This window comes from Pygoscelis adeliae, unplaced genomic scaffold (genome assembly GCF_000699105.1).
Source record: "Pygoscelis adeliae isolate BGI_AS28 unplaced genomic scaffold, ASM69910v1 Scaffold160, whole genome shotgun sequence".
NCBI classification, from domain to species: domain Eukaryota; kingdom Metazoa; phylum Chordata; class Aves; order Sphenisciformes; family Spheniscidae; genus Pygoscelis; species Pygoscelis adeliae.
The window spans coordinates 10,031,622-10,042,426 of NW_008824035.1; the positions used below are offsets into that span (position 1 = coordinate 10,031,622).

The following is a 10,805-nucleotide window of genomic DNA, read 5'->3' on the forward strand; positions in this document are numbered from 1 at the left end:
GAACCCGTGTACCAGCCAAACATGCACATGAATATAAAAGCCATGACTGAATTAGTCTTTCAGTCCCTCCCGACATTCTGCTGCACTGTAAGTGAGAAGTGTTAAAGATGATGCAAATACAGTACCTCCTCCTGAACTCATCTTTACGATGATGAGGCCTTCTCCAGAACCCAGCTTATCTGCTACTGCGCTGATCACTTCCTTAACAGAGGAAGACACTGGCACCCGGATAGTGGTATAGGTTTGGTCTATGCAGTACACCTTAAACAGAACTAAAGAAAAAAATTGCACTGTGTATGCCATGTGTAACAACCACAGAGACTTTACTGTACAAATTACTTTCACGTCAGTAACCACTCCTCACAAATTAAACAAAGCAACAATAAATCACTACAGTTTTGATAGCTCCCCATTCCTCAGATGTTCTACAATTTCTAGTATAGAAATCTCTGATTTCCTAGCGCTTTTAGTAAACCATGAAGTACTAGTGTTTCTGTATTGCTACATTATTTATGGATGCCAGTTTAATCTGGCACTTGGTTATGTTCCAGACATTATAATATTTTAAATCAACACTTCTTTTCAAGAGTCAGGAAAACTGGTTGCAAACTCTTTTAATTACAGGAAAATAATTTTCATATTTACAAAATAGATTTGAAAATAGTTTTGGTTATAACCAGAACTTAAATCAAACTGTGTTGCGACCTGTTTTTTACAAGCATGTTAATTGCTGAATCAAGAATGTTGTAGATGACGAAGAAAAATACCCTAACAATAAGAATACACTTGAGTGTACAGTACAAATTGGCTCACAGAGTAATACATGAACCCAGGCCTCTGGCTGCCTAGAAATCAATATGATAGTACATTAGCCTGCAAAAAGCAAAGCAGCCCTAAGTGACATGAATTTAAGACAGAAGAAGTTAGCAAAACACTCCTTCAGCTCAGCTGTCAAGCCAAGCCAAGCAGCCCCTGGGGTTATAGCTGTCCGTGGACTTTCAATGTCCACTGTGCTGCCTGCACTACAAACGAGAAAGGTGCAGCCATACGAAAGGGGCGGTTACTGCCTGTCCACACAGACAGAGAAGTAGTACTTCCCTGGCAGCAGCAACTGTTTCGCTCTTTGTAGACACTGATAGGGACAACAGAAGCTGCATGCCTGGCAGGATGTCTGCTGTTCATACGCAGTTACTTCCAGCTTTTGAAACGGCTCTTCCGTTGGTTTGATTTATGCCACCAGTTTTCTCAGCTGTATGACCTTGCATTTTGTTCCCTTATTTTTACTGTTGTTCAATAGCAAGAGCTACCCTTTAATATCAAACACCTTGAAGCAGAAGCTATTTTCTGTGATGAAGATGCACCAGAACAACCATTGAGAGACTGGCCCTAACAGTTGCAAAGAAATCCTCAGATTTATGTGTTTTAAGGGGCGTGTATCTTTGTTTACAATGAACAGATCTCATCAGCAGAGCTCAGGATTTTGTTCACATAGCAGTGCTTTAACCTGCCTGAAGTAAAGCACAATATGAAAAGCCAGTGCAACTGAAAATGATATTCTGATACACTGCCGTAAATTTTACCTTAATCTCTTCAGAGAATCAAACAATAGCAATAGGGCAAGCCAGCAAATTTTGTTTTCTAGGCTGTGTGCCACAGGGCAGAGATCCACTGCATGTTTATCCGCTCCACTCCTATCTCGCAAAGCAACAGCTGTACATGTTAGCTCAAACTATGTAGGGGAGACAGAGGCTCAAACATGACCTTCAGCACCCACTATTTATTGCACTGCCATTACCTGCATGGACAGTGTCTGTACTGGTTCTTACCTGTTTTGTTCATTCCCTATTTTAAAGGTTTTTACATCTTCCTCTGAGGAAGCACAGTGTTTGACAGCACAAGTAACTAAGGGAAAAGACCAGGAGCACTTCAAATCAATGATGGAGAATGTTGGGCTAACAAAAGCAAACAGAGTTTGCTTCAGGCCAGGCTTCAAAACTGTAGGTAGGTACTTTTGTTTATTTTTAGACCATTTTTTTGAGAGAGACAAATTTACTGCAGATCTCAGTGGCTCAAGAAAACTTTGCAGGGAAGGAACTCACCTTCGTCGCTGCCCCTGATAGGCTGGCGTTTCTGTGCTCTGTCATCACTTGTGTTGAACAGCTGTAGAAGAACTTTGTGCTGAAAATGAATCATAAGGAGTCACGTTAATGCAAAAAGAAACATTATGGGGTAGACATGAACTACAATAGATCTCTTATCGATGTCAGGAAAAAGACTAACAATGCAAAATTTAAAAGCTATTTCTCAATGTGTTGTTTTAATATGCCCATGATTACTGAAGAGAAGATGCTTATGGATTTGCTGTGCTAAAGCTTATTTTAGAAAATGGGCAAATAAATTATCTTACCTTCTTTTGTGGTGCTTTAGATTCTTCAGAACTATGAAAAGGTAAAGCATAGAATGTATAATTAAATATTACCTGGAAGATTTTGTGTACAAAATCATCTATCCAACACAGACACTTGTCAAACTACAATATCAACATATTCATGTTTGCATATACAAAAAGACTAGATAATACCATAGTTAACCTATGACCAAGGCAGGGAAAATACTATACAAAGTCCATGTAAGCATGAAATAAGAATCCAGTTTAGTTTCAGTGGTGTGTATATAATTTCTTATTCCTTCTGTCAACCTTTTAATGAGAGTTTGGTGTTTGAAAGAATGTTGTGGAAAGAGAGGGCCATAGACATCCATCCAAACAAGTCTGCATGCAAACATTCACTCCTGTATGACTGAGTGCCATTCACAGAATGGATTTTTAATAGAGATAAGCAATAAATTTTTTTCATCTATTTACTGAGAAAAAGGGCAGGGGGAGGAAAGAAGCAAAAACTGTGCTTACACTTGCTTTACAATTTTCTCTAGCTCTGGAAGTTGCTCCTTTAGTGCTGCAATCATTCTAGTATCATCTGATACAGATACATAAAATTCCTGTAAATGACACAGAATAGTCTTTAAATAACTATAGGGGTAAATGAGCAGTACTCAGGATAGAGGATTATGAGATGACATCTGATAGCTTAATGATTATAAAGAATGATAATCTGCATAGAGGAACACATGCTGGGCCCAACCCTCTATTACTTCTACTTGTTTATCTCCAGCTGATTTAAAGCAAGAGTTACACATGCAGAAGGGAAGCCTGATGAGGCTCCTTAGCTCTCTGTGTAACCTCTGACTGCTTGTGCAAAAACTGCATTTTCAGATTATCAAGGATAAAGACTATAAAATTCACAAATAGTCTGGCATGATAGTTTCTTCTTTACCCACTGCTGTTGTAGTCCTCAGTGGTTCATTTGCTGCTGAGTTGTTGACTCCCAGCTACTCCAGTCCACTACAATATTACCCTCCTTTAAACCCTACTCAGAACCTTTCCTGCCATGCCTACATAAAACTGACCCAAAGAAGGATCTATGTGCTTGCAACTAGTAATTGTTCTTTAACTTCTGGACTAATGAAAGACATTATGTCTGTCTCTAAAGTTTGTCTATTATGAAAAGCTTTCCCATGTGGGCTTGCTATGTGTCTGTCATACTTTAGGCCCCTCTCTATTCCCGTCTGTTAACTCTTATCTTAGATTCAATTTTAAGCTCTTTGGGGCAAGAACTTCCATTCAGCCAGTAACATATGGGGATTGTGTTCCATAAACACAGTATATAATAATAATGGCAATCACGATGACTCAACATGACATTGGCAGTGCATCTTATCTTAGAAATACAAGGATATGGCACCTACCAAAAAGACCTTACAACCAATGTCTGAGGAATTAAATGATTTTAAGGGATCAGAAGGGTTCTGAAGACAAAGATCTTAAGTTCCAATAGCTGCAGTACAGCTTTCATTCACATGGAAAGGATTTTTGGTTTTGTAGACTAAGAACCTTCCAGCTCCTTCCTGGCACACCTCAGGCAGGCATAAACAGCCCCCCCAGTTCAACCTGTAGAGCCTCTGAACTATTTACAAGAAAATACTAAAAAAAGCAAATTCATCTATTGCTATAAAGCAATCTACTCATGCAGTGCTTTAAAGGGGTCTGCAACTCAGGCAGATATTTTCAGAGGTCCAGAGGTTGACAATGGTTCAAGCACTGTTGTAGTGCATATACTGTCTGCAGCTAAAACCGAGAAAACAGTTTTGCACTTTGAAATGACCTACTTCTCTTTAGTTCATAACAGAATTCTACAGACCGGGAACAGGCTTTCAGCTTATCTTGCTTGGTAGTTACTTTTCAGTACAATGATACAACGATTCCTTTATACCTCCAAAAAGGCCATTGCTGCTTCATCTTCTTGTAGTAAATCTCCATATAAAGCAGCCCACTGCAGAACCAGTCGAATGACTCGCCTTTTATTGTTGAGGGCATAATCCATTTTCTCCTGCTCTGTACCCTGGGAAGGCTGGGCATGATAGGTGCCACGGTGTCAAGGAAAACGCTCAGTGATTGAAAATATCAAAACCAGTATGAATTCACAAACAACTGACTTCCAACAAACCATTTTCAGGGTGTTCAAACATAACTTTCCAATATATACTTTTGATTTCTTACTGCCGCTAGCATAAAGACTTACGAACCTTTCACGTTCATATTAAAAAGTAAAAAGACAGTAAATTCTCTAAAGAGCACAGGAATGATCACAATCCCACCACAGAGACGGTTGCTGTAGGGGAGCAGAACAGAAATGACACTTGGAACAATAGAGAAGAGGATTAACCGTGGAGACTGAAGAAGGATATTTTTCCTTGTTCTTCTTTGGACACAGTTGAAGAAAAAGAAAAATCTCACTTTGTGTTTATTAACAATTCCAGCCTTCCATTTGTGAGGAAGACTACCGGAATGAACCAGCAGTGTCATTCCTTCTATTTTTAGAAGTTACTGTAACCCAAGGTGAACCTCAGTCCCATTATGGTAGGGGGACCTGGAAGTTTACAGCCTAGACTGATTATAGAGACATGGGGTAAAATAATAAATTCTGTAGTAGCCTCATTTTACATATGAGGAAATCAGAAGTTTCCACTCTATCAAATAAAGTGTATTTGGGATAGTTATTTTGTGATAAACAATAAGAAAAAATGGGAAACATTTCATTGACCTTTTTCATGATGAAGTGTCAACATTACAAAAATATGCAAATAGCAAAAAGGCCAAAAGTAACACTTATTGAAAGGAAGAAACCAAGAAAAAAATAAAGGCACAATGGGCAATAAACTGAGAAAATTTCAGCCTTTAACCTATGTGAAAATGAAGAAGAATCCCCAGCAGAAACAGGACATGACAATTTGTGTGCCTACTTCTCACTGATCAGAGGTTAACAATATATATTTGAACTGTTTCCCAATAAACTGATGGCTGAATGTGAAGTAAGCACAGAATGAGTGCAGTTACATCTTCAACTTTTCTTTCCGGATATCAAAATTCTGATGCTGGATTGTCATGAATAATACTATGCTGAATTATATAGCAATGTTTAATATTAAAATACTGACACTCTCTCACTCACAGCAAAGTCCAGCATTCTTTCAAGGTGCACTTTCAGTTGCTCTAACAAAAGATTTAAAATATTAATTAGAAAATTAAAATATTAATTAGAAATCAAAATTATCTAAGATATGTATTTTAAGCTTCTCATTTAGAAGCATTTCTCTAACAAATACTAGTAAAATATAATGGGAAAAAGTATCTATTAACTCACACTTTCCAAATGATCCTTTTGCCCAAAACCCCTGCAGAGATTTGACATGCTACCAGGGTTATTGGGGCACTCATTTGACTATCAAACTTTTAGAAATCTGCATCTTAATTTCATTTGGAAAGGTTTAAAATGACTAGAGAACTACACATGTCAGTACATTTATGGGAGTAAATAAGTCAAACGGTCATAAGAAGTAAATAATATATTGTAAGTTATGTGCTCTAATGTCTCAGGGAGCAAGTTTAATATTCTACTGAGTTATTTTTCTCAGGCCATTTTTACCTTTCAAACACTGTAATTATTTAATGTATTTTTACTTTCTTATGAACTGACTCACCACAGGCACTGGTAATTTTTCTGTATTTTTACTGCTCATTTATATTAATTGGTCTTTTATTAACATTATCACAGGGAAAGTCAACGAAGGGTTCTCCCATTTTTACGGGACCTATAGGATGCAACTTCACTGCAGACTGCAATCAGCAGTAAAATATCATGTATACTTGCAACAAGTGTCAGATAATTGTAAAATATTTATCAACACCAACATGGTTAGAGTTCAATATATATATTGAACTCTATTCCTAGCATATGCTAGGAAATGGAAGCGATTCTTAAGTCTGTTCTTCCCTGCGTAGGAACACTTAAACATATCAGGAGCTGTACAAAATCAGCACCCATTACTACAGTAGAATGCAAACTGTTTTGCTGGCATGATGGTAAAGGAGGTTCACAAAACATTCATACAGAAATATGCTAAAGGACTGTCATCTACAGAGAGCAAAAGAGGAGTTTATACTTCCTAAGTATTTAGACAGTGGTCCTTTAAAGATGCACACCTGCACACATGCTCACGCACTTGCACTATCACAAGTGCACTTTTGGAGGTACCACTCCAAGTTTTCTTTTGGGCTTTGTCCTGCCTCCCTCTGACAAGCTGTAGCTCTGAGAATTTGTCCATTTCCATCTCTGTGAAGAAGAGAGGGAAACAGGGGCCTTGGTCTAACACACAGGACTGATGTCCTGATCCAGGACAGGGGAGCATGCCCTTTGCTTCCCTATAAAAAAGAAGTATGTGATTTTTTTTAATATTGCAGGATCCATATACTTTAATGACTAAAAAAAGAGTGGTGCGCCAAGAGACAGCACAGTATAAGCACTGAATCCGCAGCAAGTAATAATGTTACTTAGCCAAAATGGTGCACCCGTCCATTCCTTTCAGGATTAAAGAACTTACAGATGACAAAACGCTGCTGTAGAAGAAGTGAAAACCCAAATAATTTATACCCTGTACTACGCTTGAAAGCACTACAGTGGTCTAGCTCTACTCATACTTGCACGCTGCCAGCTAAAATAGTATCCTAAGTGGGTGTAGGAAAATAGACTTGTATTGATTCAAAATTGGAGCTGGAGCAAAAACAGTGTCTCTGACTGAATCACCTTTCTTCTTTTTCTTTTTCTGTTTTAATTTCCTCACTGAGCATAACTAATCTCTCCTTAGTCTCACAGCACTGGCAAACATTTTTGTAGAGTGATTTTGCTCAAAAAAGATGAGCTTTGTTAGCAACCTTTCAACTCTAACAATAAATTTCAATGGTACAATCAACAGAGCACAGTTTGATTTTCCATATTCAGAATGGACCAAATAAACAATAATTCAGCTCTAGGAAAAGCTGACACTAAAGCAGTGGGATACCAGTTACTTCCAGCCTTCCTCCTCCTCTCTGAAAAGAATTAGCATGATGACTGCCATGACCCACTTAAGACCATGGCCTTAGCCTCTTCCTCAGAATAGATTTCATCACAAGTGAATATGTATACATAAGTGACACTCTCACTTTGATCTTCAGAAAAGCTTTTCCCCTATAAACAATGAGGTACATTTTGCTTATGCCTCTGATTTTCGCAGTTATTGGATGTCAGAGATATACTATTATAACTGAGGACAGACAAGCCTGAGTCTCAAATGGACTGATTGAATAATACGAGCTAGATAAATCAGAAAAAAAAAACATTAAAAGTGCTGCCCTTTTCTTCCCCTTTCAAAGCTGTCAGCAACAGCATGTCATAATACTTTTGATATCCAAAACTATGTGGTTTTGGAAAATATGTTTGCTTCAGGTGTATGAACAATTTTCTGCAGACCAGTTTTATGGGTCCAAAGGTTTTCAAAACAATTACTGTCCTTGCTAGGAGTAACACAAATGGATTCTCAAGCTTGCCAAACAAGGACACGATGCTCAATTTTGTGGTTTCAGAGTGTTAGCTTTCCCAGATGTCACTCGCCCCGCTGAGCTTCAAGGAAAGCACACTTTCACACCAATCTGATTCTAAAAAAAATAAATAGGGAATTGAAGTTATTATACCCCTGTCAGAATTCTATAAAACAGAAAACATTATATGTTTATTTAATGCTCCCAGTCACTTGATAGCTTCAAGTCACTGTGCACAAGGAAAACTCTCAGTGCCCAACAGCTCCCAAACTAAATGACTTGCCAGTAACTGACTGATGGATATTTCAGACTCATTCTGTAAAACATGGAGACAGTACGAGAATCACCTCCAGCTCTCAATGCTATCCACTGTAAGCTTTCATCTCCTAGGTATTCGCATGCAATTGAAATTTCTTGCAGTTTGTTAACATTTGCTATAGACTATTATTATAGATTATTATTATTTTTATTCATAACTATTATGACAGCATCTAGGAACTACTTAGTCATTATTCTATTAGTTTAGGCACCCTTTTGCTTAAGGCAGTTTGCAGCTTGTAATCTATAAAGTGGACCATTGAAATCACCAAAACATAATGATCTTAGTTAAAATCTAGATGCTGTAGTTCAGCAAAAAACAAGAAAGACAGAAAGGATACAGGAAGGGTAATCAAAACTTTTATGTAATGTCACTTATCTGGTGGAGGGACAGTACATTTCTTTCCCTTGGAATAGTAATCAGCACAGGAAAGATGCCGTTTTCATGCTCTGGGACTGCATCTCATCATGGGTATACACTATCCATTTCAGAGTTGTTGAGCTATGGACAGCTTTTGGTCAGACACTGAGAACCTACCCACAAGGCACAGTCTCCATGAAACGTGATGTACTTCTTGAGAGAGAGAAGTTTCAGTCTCATCACCGATAGGGATAGCTGTTAAAGGGATGTTAACTTTTCTTCCTTACAAAAGGATATTGTGCCATCAAGGCTGGGCAGAGCTGACTATTTGGCATAAAAACACAGTGCATCATAATAAAATCATTTAAAACAGAATCTGTGAAAAGAGAAGAAAGAAAACAGTCAATTAAGCCCCTGCAAACAGCTTGGGGATCACAAGGAAGAGTTTTCTTTCAGCTAAAATATATTATTAGCCCTCTGCAGATAATAAAGGGGTCTTTTTGCACTTTGTTTGTAGGCATTAAGTATGAAAATAGGGAATGAACAAATATGAGCTGAAATATTAAGCTTTTATTCTTGTCTGCATGAATTTTATTCCACTTATGTTAACAGGCATTTGCCTGTGTCAAAGGGAAATTTGGCACACCAAAAAAAACCCCATCTGTGCTAAAGTGCAATATTTGGATATACTTCTCTACAAGTGTAGAGATCTTAGCATGAGAAGAATCAGGTCTGCCACACTGAGTACCTAAGAAGTGCTGCTGCATTTGGCTTTAGGGAACAACAATACCAGACAGCACATTTAGTATAAATTACACAAGAGAAGGCAAATAATTTAATTCTTTGCTGATTTCCTAACAATGAGCAGAAGGCCTAAAATAGGTAAATGGACAGTCAAATTTCTGGTTTTATTTTGATTCAAAAGTATCACAGCTGCTACATTTACATTAAAACGCATATGAACAATATGGTTGACATTTTCTCCGGCAAAAAAAAAGCAAGCTATTTTTTCTGTTAAAATGACCTGTGGTAGCGCTGGTGTAAATCCCAGCTTGCCTTATCTTTGTATTTGTGACAACAAGAAGGATTTATAAAGCCTGGCTGCAGAGGTCAGAATAAGCTTGGCAGTGAGAAGAAACTTTATTTTACTTTTAAACTATGCAAGTCTTACCTGGAATCACTGAGAAACAATAAACACAATACCCTGGGGTATCACTTCTACAGTGCAACTTTTGAGATAAGAGAAACATTTAAAAACCCTGTAAGTAAGGGATGTCAGAAAAAATATGGTGAGATAACTGTGTAATGTAATATTACATCATTGCTTCCACTGTAATTCATATAGGAAAGTATCAGTTGACAAAATTCACCTCTGGAAGGGTGGGACTTTTTCTTTGCGTAATATCCAGAGCCAAGTGGATTTTAACTGTTCTTAAATTAAAGGAATGCATACACTAAAAATTCGATTTTCCAGCACTCTGAGCTTCTATATCCTAAAAATAGCTTTGTTTGTGAATTGTGACATTTTGTATCCCATTAGGATATAGGTATAATCTTGTCATTGGATGTTTTGGGGAAAAGTTTTAAAAGATTTTAAAAATAATTCATTTTAGAAAAATGTATAATACATGCATACTATGAATAGTAAACTGGTGATTATATACTTGCAGGCTTAAACAACAACGTTCTGCTTGTAATGTTAATAAACAGGTATCTATGAAAAGGATCATTTTTATTCTTAAAAGTGGTTAAAACACACATGGTAAAAGGATTTCTGTTATCTTTCAATTCTTCCACCATTTATGGACCACTATACAGGTTTCTCCAATACTATGAGGTCAGTAACAGATTAACTGGATTTAAGACCGCCTTTGAATATATACTTCTTAGACATCTGCAATTTAAAAAGAACTTGCTAAAGCGGTATTATGTAGCTTAATACAAAAGTCTCTGCATTACTTTATCATAATTAGGAGGAATTTTTTGTGCCTGACTCTTTTTAAAAATTAAAATACTTACTAATTGTAAGTCAGCAAATCTCTATATCCCTAGATGTAAATTCTCTGTTCTCTTTACACTAATGAAAAGCAGCCTATTAAGTGCAGCTGCAGCAACCTGCATTCTCAGGACTTGGCCCATGGTGTGCCAAGTTCT

The 10,805-nt window shown here is 37.3% G+C and overlaps 1 protein-coding gene across 2 annotated transcripts in view; it reads right to left on the reverse strand.

The window, feature by feature from the left end:
• RAPGEF4 (Rap guanine nucleotide exchange factor (GEF) 4) overlaps positions 1 to 10,805 on the reverse strand; it is a 79,173-nt gene that overhangs the window by 22,295 nt on the left and 46,073 nt on the right. For both annotated transcript variants that reach the window (XM_009332705.1, XM_009332697.1), the window contains exons 13-18: positions 8,949 to 9,027; positions 4,329 to 4,479; positions 2,909 to 2,997; positions 2,408 to 2,438; positions 2,100 to 2,178; positions 126 to 272 (exon numbers count right to left, since the gene is read on the reverse strand). In XM_009332705.1, the coding sequence (XP_009330980.1) occupies positions 126 to 272; positions 2,100 to 2,178; positions 2,408 to 2,438; positions 2,909 to 2,997; positions 4,329 to 4,479; positions 8,949 to 9,027 (576 nt within the window). The remainder of the gene's footprint in view (positions 1 to 125; positions 273 to 2,099; positions 2,179 to 2,407; positions 2,439 to 2,908; positions 2,998 to 4,328; positions 4,480 to 8,948; positions 9,028 to 10,805) is intronic.